Source organism: Enhydra lutris, unplaced genomic scaffold (assembly GCF_002288905.1).
Source record: "Enhydra lutris kenyoni isolate GAN:26980312 unplaced genomic scaffold, ASM228890v2 scaffoldscaffold28, whole genome shotgun sequence".
Taxonomy (NCBI): Eukaryota; Metazoa; Chordata; class Mammalia; order Carnivora; family Mustelidae; genus Enhydra; species Enhydra lutris.
The window spans coordinates 1,486,913-1,508,554 of NW_019154112.1; the positions used below are offsets into that span (position 1 = coordinate 1,486,913).

General features: G+C 46.5%; 1 protein-coding gene across 3 annotated transcripts; it reads left to right on the top strand.

Moving 5' to 3' along the window:
• The first annotated feature begins 70 nt into the window (after positions 1-70).
• LOC111152285 (mutS homolog 5) lies at positions 71-21,249 on the top strand. 3 transcript variants are annotated; one of them, XM_022510758.1, is made up of 25 exons: positions 71-217; positions 471-594; positions 1,097-1,177; positions 1,361-1,423; positions 2,198-2,338; positions 2,436-2,444; positions 2,483-2,615; positions 2,857-2,892; positions 3,243-3,325; positions 4,085-4,130; positions 9,376-9,514; positions 9,637-9,699; positions 15,374-15,502; positions 15,793-15,865; positions 16,020-16,129; positions 16,570-16,650; positions 18,109-18,196; positions 18,406-18,595; positions 18,713-18,839; positions 19,243-19,392; positions 19,748-19,825; positions 20,000-20,143; positions 20,325-20,372; positions 20,616-20,689; positions 20,906-21,049. In XM_022510758.1, exons 1-25 carry the CDS (start codon positions 71-73, stop codon positions 21,015-21,017), a joined length of 2,469 nt encoding a protein of 822 aa, XP_022366466.1. In that variant the 3' UTR covers positions 21,018-21,049. The 3 variants fall into 3 exon arrangements, with proteins under 3 accessions (XP_022366466.1, XP_022366464.1, XP_022366465.1); XM_022510756.1 differs by lacking the exon at positions 2,436-2,444 and having other exon boundaries at positions 2,198-2,319; positions 2,506-2,615; positions 20,325-20,462; positions 20,906-21,249; XM_022510757.1 differs by lacking the exon at positions 2,436-2,444 and having other exon boundaries at positions 2,198-2,319; positions 2,506-2,615; positions 19,751-19,825; positions 20,325-20,462; positions 20,906-21,249.
• Positions 21,250-21,642: the final 393 nt, after the last annotated feature.

Here is a 21,642-nt window from a genome sequence, read left to right on the forward strand (position 1 = left end):
CAGGCTCCTCACGGTGAAACCTCGCTCCTGAACTGCCTTCATTTTCTGCTCCCGCAGAACCTCCGAGGCCATGGCCTCCGTCGGAGCGATCCCAGGCAGGACGCCGCAGAGCCCGGGGCCCGGGGCAGCCTCGGCCGGCTTTCCCAGCCCGGCCCCGGTGCCAGGCCGTGGGGAGGCGGAGGCGGAGGAGAACGAGAACGAGCAGGAGCTGGCCGAGGTCTTTGGTGTGGCCTTATTGGGAGCAGGCTCTTGGGTCCAGAGAGTGGGGCTTTGGTTGGCCCCTCGGGATGTTAGAATAAATGGGCTGGGAAGAGCTAGCTAGTCGCATGCTCTGCTGCTTCACCTTAATGAACCACGATGATGATGACTCTCTCAGGGGTTTGATAAAATGATTACAGTTAAGCAAGACATGGCATAACCCTGCATAACCCAGCAGTTCAAATATGTTTCCTTTCTTCCTCCCGGGACAGACCCATCTGTGTGTCCTGTGGGCTTCAGGATACTTGGGCATTGCCTATTACGACACTAGTGACTCCACCATCCACTTCATGCCAGATGCTCCGGATCAGGAGAGTCTCAGGCTTCTCCAGAGAGGTGGGGGCAGAACCATGGGTTCCTCTATTCTGGGACTGGACGTGTATTTCACTCATATATCCTCACCTGACTCAATCTATTTTATTGACTCCTAGAGGCTCTCTCTGTTGTTTATAGGAATTAATTTCATTATTCAAGGGACATTTATTAGGTGTTTACAGTGTATCAGGTGCTGGACATATAGTCCTGGGCAAATCAGTCATGTCTGTCCTTCAGAGGTTTATAGTCTAGCGTCAGCCTCCAAGCCACTCCTCTTCCCTGGTACCACCTTGACAGTCTCACTACTCTTTTCCAAAACTTCATGCTTGACTCGTACCTATGCTTCCAATGTGCAGAGCACAGAGCACTCCTTACTTTTTGAGGGAGGAAATGAGGGGTTTTTTTGTTTGTTTTTTGGAGGGTTTCCTGGAGGGGTAAAGGGAGATAGAAAGGGAAGGGCTGTGGGTTCCCTTTTAGAGGATAAAGATCCTTTAACTTATTTGGTCTCCATTCTTCTTCTAAGTATTGGATGAAATCAATCCCCGGTCTATTGTTACGAGTGCCAAACAGGATGAGAATATGACTCGGTTTCTAGGGAAGCTTGGTAAGGACTGGGTAAGGGAAAAGTGAAAATGGGGAAGGACTAAACTATGAAATGTTCCAGGAGAATAAACGGTCTTGGAGGGAGCTACAGCCAGGAGGCCAGAATTGGGAGAGAGGGAAGGTGGGACAGAAGCAGGGGACTGAGATGTCCAGACCAATGGCCCTTTCTTTGCTTCCCCCACAGCCTCCCAGGAGCACAGAGAGCCGAAGAGACCTGAAATCGTATTTTTGCCAAGTGTGGATTTTGGTACTTCCTTTGCTCTGCCCAGCCCCCAATCCCAGTTTCCCTACCCTTTCTTCTTACTCCAGCCCCATTATCCCAAGTCACCCCTCAGCTTTATCTCATCCTAACCCTTTGTGTTCTCTAAGTCCCATAACCAGTGTCCTCAAGATCTCTCCTGCTCCCTACCCTTTAATAACCTGAAACCTTGTGAAACTTTCACATAGACATGTCTAGGGTTGAGGGCCTTCCCTGAGAAGAAGGAGTGGTGACACTTTGTGGATAGCTTTGATTGTGAAAATTTTGCCTTTAAGACAGAGCCATTTGTCCCTAAGAAAAAAGAAAAAGAAAAAGAAAAAGGAAAAGAAAGGCTGATGATCCATAAGACACTTCCATAACAATAACCTTCCCAGGATTGCAAAAAGGATAGTGAATGTTCTATCCTAATTAGATGTTAAGTGTTAACATTAGTGTTATTCATTCCTCTATTAAAATGATCTTTTTTACTCCAGATTCCAAATAGATATCTTCCTGAGGTTTGCTCTCAGCCAAAGATTTTTATGTTAAATGTAAAGTAAAGAGAGAAATGGACAGAGTGAAGATTTGGTTCTTGTTTCAGCTCTCCATTAACTGCCTGTGGCAGCTTGGCAAGTCACATCATCTCTCTTGCTTCTGTTGTCTCGTTCTTTTTTAAATTTTTTAAAAAGATTTTATTTATTTGTCAGAGTATTGTCTCATTTTTAAAATGGGGTGAAAAATTGGGCTACGTGAGCTTTCTCTCCCATGCCTCCCCCAAAATAGGTCTGGAGATAAGCAAACAGCGCCTCCTTTCTGGAAACTACGCCTTCATTCCAGACTCCATGACTGCCACTGAGAAAATCCTCTTCCTCTCCTCTATTATTCCCTTTGATTGCATCCTCACGGTGAGAAGGGTCCTGGGATGCAGGGGCTGGGATGTAGCAGGCTGGAGAAAGGGACAAGCACCCCATTTCTGGTTTTGAGTCCTGGGAGATACTAGTCCAGCGCTGGAAAATAATAGTTTTCCCTGGTGGTGTTCAATCTCGAGGACATTGGGATTGACCTCAGCTCCATTCCTGATCCCCTTCCAGGTTCGGGCCCTTGGAGGCTTGCTCAAGTTTCTGGATCGAAGAAGGATTGGGGTTGAACTAGAAGACTATAATGTCAGCGTCCCCATCCTGGGCTTTAAGAAATTTGTGTTGTACGTGATTCACCCTAACCTCAAGCAAAGTTAGGTGGGATTGGGAGGCCGGAATAGTAAGATGGGTGGGGGGTGCAGGAAGTGGGCAGTATCCTATCCGGTAAAGTGCTCTAGGACATACAGGGGCACCTGAAGGGGATATAGAGCTCTGGGGAGAAGACTGAGAAGGGTGGAACCTAGCAAAGAACTCACACTGCCCCTACCCTAGCCACCTTCGCTTTTGCTTGTTTTCTGTCCTCAGGACCCATCTGGTAAGCATAGATCAAGACACGTACAGGTAAGGAGATGGAGGCAGGTTGTCATCTCTGGGGAGGGAAAAGGATTAAGTTTAATGCTATAATAATCCTAATGAGGCTCCAGTTTCTTTAGTCCTGGGGTTATTAAGGTCTGTCTCCTTGAGGGAAAGGGAAGAGAGGGCGAGGAGAAAGGAAGAAAGGCACAAAGGTGTCAAATAGATAGCCTGCCTTTCTGAGTTATCCTAAAGAGACAAACTGAGGCAGAGAGGAGTGCAGGACAGACCTCACAGCAAACCTTGTCCTCAGGAGCATGTTCCCAACCTCCATTCCATTTTCCTAGTTCCTTTTAAAAACCCAAGTTACCTCAAACTCCTCCATTTCTCCCCGACAGTGTTCTGCAGATATTTAAGAGTGAGTCCCATCCCTCAGTGTACAAAGTGGCCAGTGGACTGAAAGAGGGGCTCAGCCTCTTTGGTAAGTATGCCCCTTCCCTCATCTCTCACTGCAAAAGCCTGCCAGAAAAGCCGCTGCCTCCAAACACGTGTCCTAGCCCCTTTCTCCCCACTTCACTCCCACTGCCAGATGTCTCTTCCACTCCCATCCAGCTCTCTTAGCCTCTTTGTACCTTCCCTGAGCTTAGGCATCTCCCCTCACCCACAGTTGCCCAGTGTCATCAGCCTATCATTTCTGTCTTTACCAATTCCATGTTCATTCCTTAGGCTTGTATGACTGTTTCTGCTAGTTGAGCACCTGTCCAGGGACTTGGGGAGCCCAGTGTAGAAAGAGAGTTACATAACTGCATAACTGCCTGTGTTTTATTGGCATTGAGTCTTTATCAGTTATCTCTGGCTTTAGGGTGTAGTGGGGACATCGCCCCAAATATCTACATGGTTTCACTGTGCATATCTCGGTGGATTGTGTCTAATGTTTACATATATGTGTTGGGCTCTTGGTGATTCCAACTACAACCACTCTGTGTATTTTTCTGGCTGACTGGTCCTGGGAGTGCCCCTCCCTCCCCTAAGCCCCTGTAAGGTAATCCTGGCTCAGATTTGTGGCCAGGCGCTGGCTTTAGCTGCCTTTGTGTCCTGTATCTGGGGAACGCCCCCAGGCCAGCCTGCCCAACACCCTAACCTCTGGCCTGGATGCCTCGGTTTAGACACATCTACAACATTCCTTTCCCTGCCCCTGCCTTATAACAAGCTTACTCCCAGCTCCTGCTCCTCCTCACAGGAATCCTCAACAGATGCCGTTGTAAGTGGGGAGAGAAGCTGCTCAGGTGAGTCTCACAGACATGCCACAGGCTTAGGCCTGCAGTCCTCGACTCACACACACCACTCCATCTGGTGGTAATAAAAGCAACTGCCCTTTTCCAAATGCTGGCTAAATGCATTTAATCCTTATACCAATCCCATGGGGTAGCTCGTGTTATCTTCATTTGATGTTGTCAGCACAAATACATATATGCCCATTGATGATACAGACTTGCACACACACAAGCAGCAGAAACACAGTCGCAAAACACTAATCCACACATGGTAGTATCTTTTTTTTATTGAAGTGTAGTTGACATACCATATTATGTTAGTTTCAGGTGTACAACATAGTGATTCAACGTTTATATACATTATGAAGTGATCACCACAATAAATCTAGCAACCATCTGTCACCATGTGAAGTTGTTACAATATTATTAACTACATTTCTTAGGCTGCACATTTTCTTTTTTCTTAATAACTAGAAGTTTCTACCTCATATGGTAGGGCTTTATTTATTTATTTATTTTTAAAGTATTTTATTTATTGGGGCACCTGGGTGGCTCAGTGGGTTAAGCCTCTGCCTTTGGCCCAGGTCATAATCTCAGGGTCCTGGGATGGAGCCCTGCATTGGCCTCTCTGCTCAGCGGGGAGCCTGCTTCCCTCTCTCTCTCTGTTTGCTGCTCTGCCTACTTGTGACCTCTCTCTCTCTGTCAAATAAATAAAATCTTAAAAGAAAAAGATTTTATTTATTCATTAGACAGAGAGTGGGAGCACAAGCAGGGGGAGTGGCAGGCAGAGGGAGAGGGAGAAGCAGACGCCTCACCAAGCAGGGAACCAAGATGTGGGACTCGATCCCAGGACCCTTGGATCATGACCTGAGCTGAAGGCAGACGCTTAACCCACCAAGCTACCCAGGCACCCTGGGCTTTATTTATTTATTTTTTTTAAAGATTTTTTTTTTTTTCTTTATTTGAGAGAGAGAGAAGGAGCAGAGGGAGAGGGATAAGCAGACTCCCTGCTGAGCAGGGAGATTGAGGCAGGCCTCTATCCCAAGACCCTGAGATCATGACCTGAGCCAAAGTCAGATTCTCAACCAAATGAGCTACCCAGGTGCCCCTAAAAGATTGTGGGTTTTTTTTTGAGATTTTATTTATCCTTTTGACAGACAGAGATCACAAGCAGGCAGAGAGGCAGGCTCACTGCTGAGCAAAGAGCTGGACGCGGAGCTGGATCCCAGTACCCTGGGACCATGACCCGAGCCGAAGGCAGAGGCCTCAACCCACTGAGCCACCCAGGCGCCCCTAAAAGATTTTTTTTTAATTTTAAGTACAATATGCCCCCCAACGTGGGGCTCCAGCTCACTATCCCAAGATCAAAAGTCACATGTTCTTCTGACCGAGCCAGCCACGCATCCAACATGGTACTATCTTTAATTATAAAAACCATATTTCAAATTTAAACTATTTTCTGATGACTTTCAAAATTGTGTCTCTGGTTCCAACTTCTATATGTGGAATGTGCACCTCACATCATCGCCGTTTGCAATTTCCACAGGCGGTTCAAACTCAGAGCATCTAAGCTGATGCCCATTGGACCGGTTCCTCTTCCTGCATCCTTTTTTTTTTTCTGGCTAATGGCATTGCTGGCAATACTGCTCAAGCGCTGAACCTTCACCCTTCATATTCAATTATTCACTAAGGCCTATTGATTCTACCCTGAGATGTCTTTCTCAGCCATCTCCCTTCCTCTTCCCACTGCTCTAATTCCGGCTATAATGTTTTCCAACCTGGAGCATCGCAGTCACCTTCAAATTGGTCTCTCTGCCTCTAATCTCTTCTTTCTCTAATCTGTCCTTCATTCCAAAATACTTGTCATTCCAAAATAGATATCTGAGTGTGTCACTCCACTTTTTTAAACCTTAAGTAGAAACAAAATAACAGAAACCTCAGGAGACTTCCCCATTCCCGGCCAGGGTGAAGATCAGCGTCCTCAGCAGTGTGGTGTTCAGAGCCCCTCCCACTTACGTCAACTTGAATTTCCATGATTATCTTCTTCTTCTTTTTTGTTTTTTAAGATTTTATTTGTTTATTTGATAGAGATCACAGTAGGCAGAGAGGCAGGCAGAGAGAGGAGGAAGCAGGCTCCCCGCTGAGCAGAGATGCGGGGGGGCTCGATCCCAGGATCCTGGGATCATGACCTGAGACGAACGCAGAAGCTTTAACCCACTGAGCCACCCAGGCGCCCTCCATGATTATCTTCTGAGCGCTGCCTAAATCCTTTCTCCCTGGATCCACCCTATATTCCAGTCCTTTGGGCCACTTTCCATCATGGAAATAACCAAGCCTGTGTTTATGCAGTTCCTTCCAGAAAGTCTTTCCCGTGTTCTTCCCCTTTCAGAATCTTACATCCTCTTCAAGGTGCAAGTCCACTATCACCTTTTCCGTGAAACTTTCACAGGCACCTGTAGGGAGACTGGCACCCATCTTCCCGTTGCTTAGTGCCTGTTTATGTTTTCTGGCTGCACCGTCACATCAGCTTGGAGTTAGTGGTCAGTGAACCTGCTTGCTCTCATAACTGCAAGCTCCATACAGGGGTCCTGCCTGTGGCCTCAGTGCCTGGCACATGGCCTTGGATGTGGTAGACCCAGTGAGTGAGCATGGTACCCAGATGCAAGCCTGCTGGTCACATCTCTGCAGACTCAGAACTGAAAACTTTGCTAGCCCACAGGTGCACAATTCTTTCCCCACCTCACCTGCCCTGCATTGTGTGTCTTTTGGAGGTTAATTTAGGATAATTCCTGAGGTCATCTCCAGGTAATTGGGATGATTTAATTACCCCCACGTTCTGCAGGTGCAGGTCTCTCTCCTCGGCCAGGGATGAGAAGGAAGGCGTTCTTAGGGGAGAAGAGAACAGAGTTTAAGTTGGGAAGGAGTGCAGATCCCCCAAGAAGGTTCCAATAGGACATGGAATCATAACCTGAATTATGAACTAAGGATCCAATCGGCCCAGCTGGATGGGGCACCAGGAAGGTGACAGAATTGTCACAGTATGCTCTGAAGAGCACTGTCCTAGCCATCTGCACACCTGAGTTCAAGACCCAGCTATACTTCTTAAAAGGACAGTGACTTTGGATAAGTATCTGGGGAACACCCCCAGGCCAGCCTGCCCAACACCTGAACCTCTGACCCGGATGCCTCGGTTTAAAGGCTTATTCTCTAAAGGCTTCATTTTTCTCAGCTGTAAAATTAGAAGGTTTAGCTTGTCTAAGATATCTGCTGGCACTAGCAGTACATAAGTCAGAAAAACCTCAGGATTTTACAAGACAGGAGGCTTGGCAAAGCTCTCCAGGCTGGGGACAGGTGTTCAGTCTGGCCTACACTGCTGCAAGTAGAGCTATCTGTGGCTAAGGAGCAGAGGTGCCTAAAACCCACCCTTGAATCCCACTCAGCCTTCTGCTTCACTCTAACTTGGGGTATCCTAACCCAGGGTAACTGGTCCTCGTCTATGGTATGAGATGCATGTCCCCAGGCTCCAGTGTCTCCACAGGTTTCTTATATAAAATAGCATGCCTAATGGCCTACTGTAATGCAGAAAAGAATTCATGGCTCATGTGTCCTTGCAGAATCTCACATTCTTCATAGCCATCAAAAGACAAGGACACCCAGAATTAGACAAACCAGATGAGACATTTATTACTGTATACTAATTTAATTTCTTAGAAGATACCTCAGGCACACAAAGGGTAGAAGTAATGATGATAATGATGATGATGTTATACACCTCTGTGTTTACACCAGCAAAATTAAGAATAAGGCAGAGTTATTAAAGGGGTCCTGGCTGGCTCAGTCGGTAGAGCATGTGACTTGATCTTGGGGTCATGAGTTCAAGCCCCACGTTGGGCGTAGAGCTTACTAAAAAAGGAGGGGAGATGGGTGGCTCAGTAAGTTCAGCGTCTGATTTCAGCTCAGGTCATCATCTCAGGGTCCTGGGATGGAGGCCCTGCATCAGGCTCCCCACTCAGCAGGGAGTCTGCATGTCCTTCTGGCCCTCCCCATGTTCATGCTTTCTCTCTCAAATAAATAAATAAATATTAATTTTAAAAAGTCTTTAAAAAAGACAATTTATTGAAGCCTTGTGTCCCTCCCCAGTCCTTTTTTCTCTGCAGAGATGACCATTATCATGAATTGGGGACTTACCGTTCTGCATGGAATGGCTATATACTTTTACAGAAGAACGGGAAAAGACTAACGTCTGTGCCATTACACCCAGAGGCACTTTTCACAGCCAAATGCAGATAAACTCATGCTGACTCACCCTCTCCTACTCAGCCGCAGAGAAAGCTGGAGCGTTGGCATACAAATACCTCAATACGCTGCTCTCCCTCTAAATATTGACAAGCGCCATCGCTATCCACATGGAATGACACATGGTCACATCCATCAAAACCAGGATAAACAGAGTCGTGCTCACATGCAGAGATTTTTAGTAGATATGTGTAAACATACCCGCATAGATAGCACACTGGGCTTGCCAGTACAGATACATATCACCACGATCCCCACGGCCCTCCAAACATACACTCTCACAAACTGAGAACAAGACAGTGATTGGGGGCTACGTGGTTCAGTCGGTTGGTTAGGTATCTGGCTTCAGCTGAGGTCATGATCCTGGAGTCCCAGGATCGAGCCCCGCATTGGACTTCCCGCTCAGCGAGGAGTCTGATTCTCCCACTGACCCTCCCTCCTTCTCAAGCTCACTTTCTCTCAAATAAATAAAATCTTTTTTTTAAAAGATTTTATTTATTTATTTGACAGAGAGAGATCACAAGCAGGCAGAGAGGCAGGCAGAGAGAGAGGAGGAAGCAGGCTCCCTGCTGAGCAGAGAGCCCGATGTGGGGCTCCATCCCAGGACCCTGAGATCATGACCTCAGCTGAAGGCAGCGGCTTAACCCACTGAGCCACCCAGGCGCCCCTAAAATCTTTTTTTTAAAGCTAATTTTATAGATTTTTTTTTTTACGATTTTTATTTATTTATTTGACAGAGATCACAAGTAGGCAGAGAGGCAGGCAGAGGTTGGGGGGGTGGGGAGAAGGGAAGCAGGCTCCCTGCTGAGCAGAGAGCCCGACGTGGGGCTTGATCCCAGGGCCCTGAGATCATGACCTGAGCCACCCAGGTGTCCCACAAATAAATAAAATCTTTAAAAAAAAAAGACAGTGATGACAACATGTAAATTCTGGTCTCCCCTACTTTATCCCTCACTTCTAGGCTGTGGTTCACACGTCCAACTCAGGACCTGGGAGAGCTAAATTCTCGGCTGGATGTCATTCAGTTTTTCCTCCTACCTCAGAATCTGGACATGGCTCAAATGCTGCATCGGTTGCTGGGTCATATCAAGAATGTACCTGTGAGCCCAGGGTGGGAGCAGAGAGGTGGGGAAGGAGCTTGAGGGTCAGTAGTGGACATTGGGCTTCTTGGGGGGCACTAAAGTGGGAGAAGTAAAACAGTCATCTCATTGTCTGACTGTAGCTGATTCTGAAACGCATGAAGCTGTCCCACACCAAGGCCAGTGACTGGCAGGTTCTGTACAAGGTAAGGCCTCCCTTCTAGAAGCTTAGAGGTCCAGGTTAAGCCTCTTAGCAAGCAATCCAGATCCTCTGCACTCTGCTCACCCATCTAACTTTATCCCAACACTTTAACAACAACAACAACTTTGTATTGTGGAAACTAACAAAAAAATTAGAATAATATAATGACCCCCACATACCTACCATGCAGTTTTAACACCTAGACTCATAACCAATCTTGTTTGATGTATATCTTCTCCCCCTTTCTCCTTCCTGGATTAGTTTGAAGCAATTCCCAGCCGTTATATCATTTCACCCATAACTATTTCAGTACGATTGCTAAAAGAAAATTACTTTGAAAAAAGAATAACAAGGGGCGCCTGGGTAGCTCGGTGGGTTAAAGCCTCTGCCTTTGGCTCAGGTCGTGATCCCAGGGTCCTATGATCAAGCCTCACATCAGGCTCTCTGCTCAGCGGGGAGCTGCTTCCTCCTCTTTCTCTCTCTGCCTGTCTCTCTGCCTACTTGTGATCTCTGTCTGTCAAATAAATAAATAAATGAATCTTAAAAAAAAAAAACAAGCAATACCATGATCTTGCTAACAATTAGCATAATTCTTGAATATTATCAATTATCTGATGTACACATTTCTTTTTTCTTAAGATTTTATTTATTTATTTGACAAACAGAGATCACAAGTAGGCAGAGACAGAGAGGAGGAAGCAGGCTCCCCACTGAGCAGAGAGCCTGATGCAGGGCTTGATCCCAGGACCCTGGGATCATGAGCCGATCCAAAGGCAGAGGCTTTAACCCACTGAGCCACCCAGGCACCCCTGATGTACACATTTCTAATCCTCTCTTAAATGCCATGATCTTTTAAAAAAAAAATGTTTTGTTTAATTAGGATGCAAATACGTTCAACATATATAATGGGATTATGTCTCTTGAAGTCACCTTTGTGGGTTCCTTTTTCATTTCACTGTTCTCCCTCCATCTCTATCTCAGTATTTAGCTCTCTTTTCCCCCTAGCAAGTTATTTGGTGAAGAAGTTGGATTGTTTGCCCAGTAGTTTTCCTTAACCTGGATTTCGCAGATTACATTCTGTACGTGTTTTTGACATGTTTTACTCTGTTCTAGAATTCTTTTTTTAAGATTTTATTTTTCTATTTGACAGACAGAGATCCCAAGTAGGCAGAGAGGCAGGCAGAGAGAGAGGAGAGAGCAGAGAGCAGACAGCCCGATGTGGGGCTCTATCCCAGGACCCTGGGATCATGACCTGAGCCGAAGGCAGAGGCTTTAACCCACTGAGCCACCCAGAGGCCCCTAGAATTTTTTTTAAAAAAGATTTTATTTACTTATTTGACAGAGATCACAAGTAGGCAGAGAGGCAGGCAGAGAGAGAGGGGGAAGCAGGCTCCCTGCTGAGCAGAGAGCCGGATGCGGGGCCGGGGGCGGCGGGGGTGGGGGGGTGCCGATACCAGGACCCAGAGATACGACCTGAGCCAAAGGCAGAGGCTTAACCCTCTGAGCCACCCAGGCGCCCCTTTAATATTGTTTTATAAGCAGAGGAATATGATGCCTGATATGTCTGTGTCTTTTTTTGTGACATTAGTGGCTTTGATGTTTAATACTGAAGTCCATTAATTCCTTAGGGATTACAAAATAATGTTACTCTGTCATTCTTTCTCCATTTATTAGTCTGAATGTTTCTGTAAAGAGAAATTTCCTTTCATCTGCTTTTTGGTTACTCAGTGGTACATTTAATATAATAGAAACTGCTTGATTTTCTCCCCTGCCTTTATTTACCAGCTCTCAGCATATAGGAAATTACTAGTGTTCCCTAACACCTTCCATCCCCCAAGGTAGCCAGTGTGGTTTTTGTTGTTTTAGTATCATCATGAGCTCAGATTTACACATGTGTTTCAGTCCATTGCATTTTTAATCTTTCTGCATGTTCAGATTATTCCATCTGTGGCCAATGGGAGCCTCTTCATGTTGTCTTCTGAGTCCTTTAAACATGACCCCAGTAGATGTCCCCACTTGATAGCTTCCCTCCTGCTCTCTGGTTTGACAAGATGTACCAGATATATCATTTACATCTCCTGGTTCTTTTTTTTTTTTTTTTTTTTAATTTATTTTAAGTAATCTCTGTACCCTAAGCGAGCTTGAACTCACAACCCTGAGATCAAGAGTTGCATGTTGTGCTGACTGAGCCAGCCAGGCACCCCTACATCTCTTGGTTCTGATCCAGAATCAGACATTTCTCCAAAGAGTGCCGGTTCCTTTTAGTGAAAAATGGCATTTCTGTATCACAGTCTGAATCCTAGAGGGTGCACAGCATGGTTTGCTTATTGCTTTAAAGGCTTTTCTGCAGACGTATCTAGGAATTTTTAAAAAGTAAAATACATGATAAATTGGTACTGATGCCAGCAATTTAAATTCAGAAGCACAGGGTTCTTACCTTGCATATTCTTATACTATCCTCTTCAACACTCCTTCTTCCATAGTGGAAATTCTGGTTCTCAGTAACAGTAGGAATGATAAGATCAGAATATCACTTATTTGCTTTTTCTGACATTACACCCACAACAGTCTTAGTATAGCAATACCAACACTACTACCAACAATATTATTGCTGAAAATAATTTAAGATTTTTGGGGGGGGGGAGAAGGGAAGTTCTTTTTGTCCCTACTAAGGATACAGTCATATTACTGTGTTTTAGTCACTTGAAATAGTTCCTGTCTGTGTGGTTATATCACTACCTGAATATACATTCATGTTCATATGTTTCATTCTATTTTTGATTTTTAGGAATTAGTTTTTAATATTTAATTTACCTTTATAATTATGTAAAATATTAACACAGCTCCAAAATGTAATCCAAACAAGGTATAGGCAACTAATTTTAGTTTCTATCTTTCTCTCCATTTCCACCTAATAACATTTTCTTTAAAAATTTTTTAAGATTTGGCTCAGTCAGTTAAGTGTCTGCCTTCAGCTCAGGTCATGATCCCAGGGTCCTGGGATCGAGTCCTGCATTGGGCTCCTTGCTCATCGGGGAGCCTGCTTCTCTCTCTGTCTGCTGCTCTCCCTGCTTGTACTCTCTCTCTCCCACGCTCGCTCTCTGGCAAATAAATAAATAAAATCTTTAAAAAAAAGATTATTATAAAATTTTTAAGATTTATCCTTCTGTTGTTTTGTTTTAATTTCTTTTTTAAGAAATAATTTAAGGGGCACCTGGGTAGCTCAGTGGGTTAAGCCTCTGCCCTTGGCTCAGGTCATGATCTCAGGGTCCTGGGATCGAGCCCCACATCAGGCTCTCTGCTCAGCAGGGAGCCTGCTTCCCCCACCTCTCTGCCTGCCTCTCTGCCTACTTGTGATCTCTGTCTGTCAAATAAATAAATAAATAAAATCTTTAAAAAAAATTTAAGACGTAAAGAAAAGCTGCAAAAATTGCACAGGGTGTTCTCAAATACCTTTCTTTCACTCAGCTTCCCTTAATGTTAATATATTAATAAAAAAATGTTAACATGTTACATAACCATAGTCCAGTTATCTCATATTTTATTTTATTATTCATAATTCAATGCTATTGTTTATTTTTGCTCAATTTTTTCTAGTTTAGAGCCTTGACTGTTCTTTTCAGATTGACTTTTAATCTGCCCATTTGGCCTTCAGATTGACTTTTCAGATTCAGATACTGCCCTTCTGATAATGCTCTTCTGACATGGCCCCCAGTGCATTTCTGAACATTTCCTAACTTTCTGCAACTACAAGATGCTCCAGGTTCATATTTTCCTTGCCCCAGCCCTGGAATCAACCATTTCTCCAAGGAGTCCTGGTTACTTTCTTTGGAGAATAGTATTAGAAACCAGGATCTGGACACTAGATGTGGTTATTGCTACTGGGGTATCTCACTTCTCACCAGAGACAGAGCTAAGAAATAGATCCGTGTATGGTAACCCATGCACTCATACCTATATTCCTAAATCTATCTATATATTAAAGAACCCACGAGTTCATACTTATACCTCTGATTCCAGGTCAATACCACGGAGGGTATTCCTCCTTTCCTCATTTGTAACTTCCTTCTCTGACAGTGTGAAACCTGCTTCTCATTATCTAGCAATTTTCTTTGAACATGGATGGTTATAGGTGATTGTTTGTATATTGCATTTCCACTACTCCACATTCATCCTCTGCTTCAGCCTGGCCAGGCTATGCATTTGGGTACTCTGCCGAGGAGACCCACCCTATTCTTTTTTTTTTTTAAGATTTTTATTTATTTATTTGACAGAGACACGACCAGAGAGGGAACACAAGCAGGGGGAGTGGGAGAGGGAGAAGCAGGCCTCCTGCCAAGCAGGGAGCCCGAAGCCGGGCTCAATCCCATGACCCTGGGACCATGACCTGAGCCAAAGGCAGACACCCAACCGACTAAGCCACCCACGTTCTGCTTGGTATAGTGTGGTGTTTCAACGCCAGCCATGTGGGTTCAAATCCCAGCTCTTTTGTTTACTCTCTGTGAGACCTTAAGCAAATTTTGTTATTTCTTTGTGCTTCAGGTTTGTTGTTTGTAAAATGGAGATAATGCTAGTCCCTATCTCCTAAGATTATTTTTAGGAATGGATGAAGTTAACATATGTGAAGAGTTTAGAATATTGCCTTTCACTTAGTAAACATTCAGAAAGTGTTAGCTTTTATTCCCACTACTGTTTGCCCTGCTCATACTCCCAACCAGAACACCCTTGTTCCTTTGAATAGCCTTATTCATAACCTAGTTTGGTTGGTTGTTTTTGTTTTTGTTTTTTTTTGAGAGAGAGAGAGAGAGCGTATGCACACACTTGGCCAGGGAATGTGGAAGTGGGCAGAGGGAGAGGGAGGGAGAGAATCTCAAGCAGGCTCCATGACTGTGTGGAACTTGATTCCAGACTCAATCCCAAGACCCTGAGATAGTGACCTGAGCCGAAATCAAGAGTCAGGCGCCCAGTCAACTGAGTCACCTAGGGGCCCCTCGTTTCCTTTTCTCTGTAAAGATATCTCCAATAATGTTAGCCCGAGTTAGTCTTATTCTCTGAACTTCCTTAATAATTTTAGTCAGTTTCATAACTTGATCAGTTTTTTTTGTGGATAGCCATTGTTTTTGGTGCTTGTTTCCATCATGGCTAGATTATAAACCTTTGATTCATATACTTGGGTCCTCTGCCATCGAGTAAGGCTCAGTAGATGTCAGTGTGTCCACACTGTCTAACCTTGGCAGCCACCTCAGGGCACTGCCCTTCATCCTGCGGAATTAATTGTCAATGACCCTCACCCTTTCTCTCTTCCTGCTCCCTTACCTCAGTGTGTCTTGCCCCTTCTTTGCATGTAATTCTCTGCCTTTTATATCCCCTCTTCTCTTTCTCCTTCCTCAATATGAAATCCTCTCCTCTATTAAAGCACCTACCACTTTATTTTTAAATCTTCTGGGTGTATTTCTGTTTTCCTCACTAGACCATGAGCTCTTCTGGGACAGGGGCCACATTTTAGTTCTTTGTGGCCTCAGTGTTGAGTGGAGTGCCTGGCAGAGTTTGGCAGATGCCATTTCCTCGTTTATTGTTCTTCTTTGCCTCTGAGATCTTCTGTCTGTCCTATTGTGTTTTCTCCTCTGTCCTTCCCTGTCCCCTCGCCTCAACCCACCTTCTGTCCATTTGTGCTGCAGACTGTGTACAGTGCCCTGGGTCTGAGGGATGCCTGCCGCTCCCTGCCCCAGTCCATCCAGCTCTTTCAGGACATTGCCCAAGAATTCTCTGATGACCTGCACCATATTGCTAGCCTCATTGGGAAGGTGGTGAGTGGGAGAATGAGGCAGAGCCCCTGGGGACCTAGGGGAGAGAGGTGGGATTAGAGGATGGAGAAAACTGGCCTCTGGGGAATGTGGTATTGGAAATGGGAGACATCAAGTTCAGTTGGATGACCAAAGAATGGGATGGTGAGAGGAGTGGGCAGAACATCAGAGGCATGCTTGGAGGGTTAGTGTCAAAGCAGGGAATGCAGGGAGAATAGGGGCCCAAGGAAAGGTGAGGAACAGGACTGGGGATGGTTCTGGGTGGTGAGCAATTGGACTTTTTATCTCCTCAGGTGGACTTTGAGGGCAGTCTTGCTGAAAATCGCTTCACAGTCCTCCCCAACATAGATCCTGACATTGATGAGAGTGAGTGTTGGGTGTGCAGCCTGTGAGCCCTGAAACACGAGCCTCACCCAGTGACAGGGTGCCATCATCAATAGGCGGCCACTACAACTGGGGATGGGTTGCTAACAGGACAGGAGCCTTCCTTTTGATACCCACATGTCTTCCACCCTCCTAGAAAAACGAAGGCTGATGGGACTTCCCAGTTTCCTCACTGAGGTCGCCAGGAAGGAGCTAGAGAATCTGGACTCCCGTATTCCATCATGCAGTGTCATCTACATCCCTCTGGTGAGGGCAGGAGGGTGGGTGTAACCCCCAGGGATCTTTCATGGGAGATAGTAGGCTCAGGAAGGACAGACTGCTAGGTAAGAAAGCTCCTGGAGAAGCTGGAAGATGATGAACACCCAGTGGTAGCGTTAGGCCCCTGAGGGAAGCACTGCAGAATACAGGAATCTTTCTGTTCTCCAGGGAAATAAGGTGCCCGGTACTGTATTTTTTATTTTTTCTTAAAGATTTTATTTGTTGGGGAGTGCACAAGAACACAAGCAGGGGGAGCGGCAGGCAGAGAGAAGCAGGCTCCTTGCTGAGCAGGGAGCCCGACATGGGACTCGATCCCAGGACCCTGGGATCACTACCTGAGCCAAAGGCAGATGCTTAACCGGCTGAGCCACCCAGGCATCCCGGTGCTTGGTGCTTTATTCCCTGTTTTATCTCTTTACTCTCCTCAGATTGGCTTCCTTCTCTCTATTCCCCGCCTGCCTTCCATGGCAGAGGCTAGTGACTTTGAGATTGAAGGACTGGACTTCATGGTAAGACCCTTGACTTCTGTAGGGGGAGGTAAGAGAAATAAGTCAGCAGCTGAGGGAGGGCCTTATCCTATCAGCACTGCCCAATATGGAATGTCTCTTCTGTAGTTCTACTTTGATCCTTGCCAGCTCTGAGATTAAAAAGGAAAAAAGTCAGGGTGGAAAAGAGATGAAAGACCTGTCCTCCGAGAACTATAAAACCTTGATGAAAGAAATTGAAGGTGACACAAAGAAATGGAAAGGCATTTCATGCTCTGGAATTGGAAGAACAAATATTGTTCAAATGTCTATATTACCCAAAGCAATCTACAGATTTAATGCAGTCCCCATCAGAATACCAACAGCATTTTTCACAAAACTAAAACAAATAATCCTAAAATTGGAATGGAACATAAAAGACCCTAAATAGCCAAAGCAATCTTGAAAAAAGAAATAAAACCAGAGGTAACCCAATTCCAGAGTTAAAGTTACATTACAAAGTTGTAATAATCAAAACTGTATGATATTAGCACAAAAATAGGCATATAGATCAATGGAACAGAACAGAAAGCCCAGAAATAAACCTGTGATTATATGGTCAATTAATCTTTTTTTTTTTCTCAAAATTTTATTTATTGGGGCACCTGGGTGGCTCAGTTGGTTAAGCATCTGTCTTTGGCTCAGGTCATGATCTCAAGGTCCTAGGATTGAGCCCCATGTTGGGCTCCCTGCTCAGTGGGGAGTCTGCTTCTCCCTCTATCTCTGCCCCTCCTCTCCCTTTCCCCCCTTCCCAGCTCATGCTCTCTCTCCCTCTGTCTCTGAGGTAAATAAAATAAGACACCCTTGTCAATCTTTGACAAAGCAGGAAAGAATACACAATGGGGAAAAGACAGTCTCTTCAATGAATGATGTTGGGAAAATTGGACAGCTACGTGCAACAGAATGAAACTGGGCCATTTTCTTACACCATGTACAAAAATAAACTCAAAATGGATTAAGAGCCTTTTTATGAAACCAGGACCCTGGGATCATGCCCTGAGCTGAAGGGAGAGGCTTAACCCACTGAGCCACTCAGGCACCCAAAATTTTAGTTTTTTAACTACTTTGTAACTTACATGGTTGGTTACCAGGGTATTTGCCTCATAATAATTCCTTATGCTATGTATTGTTTTATACAATTTTCTGTGTATGTTTTTATTTATTTTATTTATTTATTTGACAGAGACACAGTGAGAGAGGGAACACAAGCAGGGGGAGTGGGAGACGGAGAAGCCCAATGTGGGGCTCGATCCCGGAACCCTGGGATCAATACCCGAGCCAAAGGCAGACGCTTAACCACTGAGCTACCCAGGCACCCCATATCTGTTATATTTTTAAATAAAATTTTTTTTTAAAAGAATAAAAAAGGGTGGGGTGGAGGTGGTGTTAGAGAAGACGGGGACCAAGGAGAAAAAGCCCATAGCTTTGAGCCCTTGTTCCCAGTTCCTGTCAGAGGAGAAGCTGCACTATCGTAGCGCTCGAACCAAGGAGCTGGACGCATTGCTGGGGGACCTGCACTGTGACATCCGGGGTGAGGAGAAGCAAAAGGCTGGAGGGGAGCGGGCAGTTTGGAGGACAGTCTACAGGCTCCTTTCCTTCTGCTCTCTCTCTCACTCTGACTCCACACCTTTTCCTCTCAATATCTTGTAAGGTCTCAGACTATATCTGGTGTCTGGGGGCTTGTCTCCTCTTCATTTTCTCCTGGAGCTGACGCCCAGCTCCTCCCTCCCCTGTCCCCAGACCAGGAGACCCTGCTGATGTACCAGCTGCAGTGTCAGGTGCTGGCACGGGCCGCTGTCTTGACCCGGGTTTTGGATCTTGCCTCCCGCCTGGACGTCCTGCTGGCTCTAGCCAGTGCTGCCCGGGACTATGGCTACTCAAGGCCCCGTTACTCTCCCCAGCTCCTTGGGGTCCGAATCCAGAACGGCAGGTGAGAACAGAAGCGGGTAGAGGCATAGACACAAGGGGCCCAAAGGCCCCATCTTCTGGTGGCTTCATTCGTCTGCATTGAGAGGCCACATGTGAGGTGACTTTCTACCCACGGCAGACATCCTCTGATGGAACTCTGTGCCCGAACCTTCGTGCCCAACTCTGCAGAATGTGGTGGGGACAAAGGGAGGGTCAAAGTCATCACTGGACCCAACTCCTCAGGGAAGAGCATATACCTCAAACAGGTGAGGAGAGTCCCTGCACACTGGGCCTCTGGCATCTTCTTCATTGTCTCCATCTCCCTCCTGCCTCCAAACACAGGTCCCTGCAGCTCCTCCGAGGTGTTCTGACCTGACCTGTCATAGAAAGGCCATTGTGCACACATGCTCTCTCTACTTGAGAGAGAGCCATGCTCTAACAGATCCCTCTGTGGCCTAAAAGCCTCCCCCTACTCTGAACAGGTCCGTGCTGTTCACACTCGGGAACACTGCCCACTCTCCCGCCCTCTTTCCTTATTCTAAAGAGAGCTGAGGGGCTCTCTTTAAACTGTGTCCACCCCTCCTTGATCTATAATTCACCTCTCAGCCTTGCCTCACCCCCACCCTGGCCCGCACCACCAGGCTCAAGACCCTGTCTCCTCCCTATTAGGTAGGCTTGATCACATTCATGGCCCTGGTGGGCAGCTTCGTGCCAGCAGAGGAAGCCGAAATTGGGGCTGTAGACGCCATCTTCACCCGAATCCACAGCTGTGAATCCATCTCCCTGGGCCTCTCGACCTTTATGATTGACCTCAACCAGGTCAAAGGGAGCAAAGTTGGGGGGGTGGGACCGGTGGAGGGTGTTAATGGGGAAGGAACTCTATTCTTGAAAAATGATCAGAACAAGAAAACCATTCCCTCTGCTGTGTGCCTTCTATATTATGGGCAGGGAGCACCGAGTTCAGAGACTGGGAGAATCAATACTTTGAACCTTTGCTTTGCATGAGGCACTGTTGGCAATGAAAGGGTGAACAAAACCCAAGTCTTGCCATTAATGAACTTGCAGTCCAGTAGGGCTGACACACACACAAGCAGCTTTACCCACAGGCAGACTGGTCAGTTCACTGCAGGCCTTGAACGCTACTGAAACGCTCCCTTGTCCACTTGGTCCTCAGCAGGTGGCGAAAGCAGTAAACAATGCCACCAAGCAGTCTCTGGTCCTCATTGACGAATTTGGAAAGGGAACCAACACGGTGAGGAGACAAAATGAAGAGAAACCGAGGAGAGGAAAACGGAGGGGTGGGGTGCTCAGGAGAGGAATGGGGGTATGTGGGCAGGAAAGTACAAGATGGGGATGGCTAGGGCAGGTGGAGTGTATAAGGGGGTGCACCTGTGGTTCAGTACCCTCACCCCTGCCCTGTGCGCAGGTGGACGGGCTCGCGCTGTTAGCTGCTGTCCTCCGACACTGGCTGGCACTTGGACCCGCGTGCCCTCACATCTTTGTGGCCACCAACTTTCTGAGCCTTGTTCAGCTCCAGTTGCTGCCCCAGGGGCCCCTTCTGCAGTATTTGGTAAGGACACCATTCTAGCCCTCTGGGGATCCCTAAGATGAACATTTACCAGAACCCAGAACAGGATCCTCAGAACAGAGGCATCCTTCCCATTTCTCACTCCCCACAGGGATCAGCCAGGGGTTTCAGGGCGGGGCGCAGACTGATTCATGTTTCACTGTCCCCTTCTATCTCTTTTAAGACCATGGAGACCTGTGAGGATGGGGACGAACTTGTCTTCTTCTATCAGGTGTGTGAAGGCATTGCCAAGGCTAGCCATGCCTCCCACACAGCTGCCCAGGCTGGGCTTCCTGACCAACTCCTTACTCGTGGCAAGGAGGTGAGATCCAAAGGTCAAACACCTCCATCAGGCCTCCCTACCATTGTCCCTACTCTTCTCAGGGGCCTGGGTTTCTGGGTCCATGGGATTTCTGATCCTTATTTCTGGTTCTCTTACCCAACTCCCCCACCTCACCCCACTTCTTGTTGCTAGGTCTCAGACTTGATCCGCAGTGGGAAACCCATCAAGCCTGTCAAAGAGTTGCTGAAGGAGAAGCAGATGGAAAAGTGAGTGTGTGGCCAGTGTCCTGGTTCTTTCCAGCATGTTCTACAGCTCTTCTTCCCCTTTTAGGGACCCAGACAGCCTCTTTGCCCTTCAAAGACCCATGATTTGTTTCTGAAATCCCTAAATTTTCCTGGTTCACTGTGCTACAGCCTCTCCCTTCTGCCTGGGGACACAGCTTTCTATTCTGCCATAAACCCTGCTGTCCTTTCTCCCCTCAGTTGCCAGACATTAGTTGATAAATTTCTGAAACTGGATTTGGAAGATCCCAGCTTGGACCTGGACCTTTTCATGAGTCAGGAAGTGCTGCCTGCTGCCACTGCCATCCTTTGAGAGCCCTTCCTTGGCCTTCCTCCACCTTCCAAGACCCCAGTGGGCTGCCACGCCCTGTTTCCTCACCTTCCTCAGACCCAGAATTTTCAGCTTTTCTGCAAATTTTGTTTCGTATTAGGAATAAAGTTTACTTCAGAGAAAGTTATTGTTTCTTTAGACCAGCTAATACAAAACAAAAGAATAAGAACAAGATGAAACACCAAGCGGAAGTCCACAAAGGGGCCTACCCTGCCTCAATAGAAACACAGGGACAACGGGGCACCTGGCTGGTGGCAGTTGGGAGTGTGCGACTCTTGATCTCAGGGTCGTGGGTTCGAATCTCACATTGGGTGTAGAGATTACTAAAAATAAACACATACAAACCCACAGTGACACTGCTGTAGGGGGACCCTGGGTTCCACCCAGGGGGAGAACCAGGTATTTCAACAGACACTACAAAAGCAGATGAAAAGGAAGACAAAGAAGCCCAACAGAGATGGTCTTTCTCCTAAGTAGGGGCACCCTAGCCTCAGATAGACACAGCAAAAAGGGCTCTGGGAGGCTGAAAAACAAGGTAGGACGGGCACAAGGCAGGAGAGAAGGGGAGGGACTAGCCCTGGCACCCGTGGGCGTGGCTCTGCCCTTC

Excerpts from the sequence above, each read along its gene's own strand:
- LOC111152285 (XM_022510756.1), top strand. The coding sequence starts at position 71 with ATGGCCTCCGTCGGAGCGATCCCAGGCAGGACGCCGCAGAGCCCGGGG. Across the intron at positions 2,616-2,856 it reads GGCTTTAAGAAATTTGTGTT|GACCCATCTGGTAAGCATAG; the intron begins GTACGTGATTCA and ends TTCTGTCCTCAG. Across the intron at positions 9,700-15,373 it reads ACTGGCAGGTTCTGTACAAG|ACTGTGTACAGTGCCCTGGG; the intron begins GTAAGGCCTCCC and ends TTTGTGCTGCAG.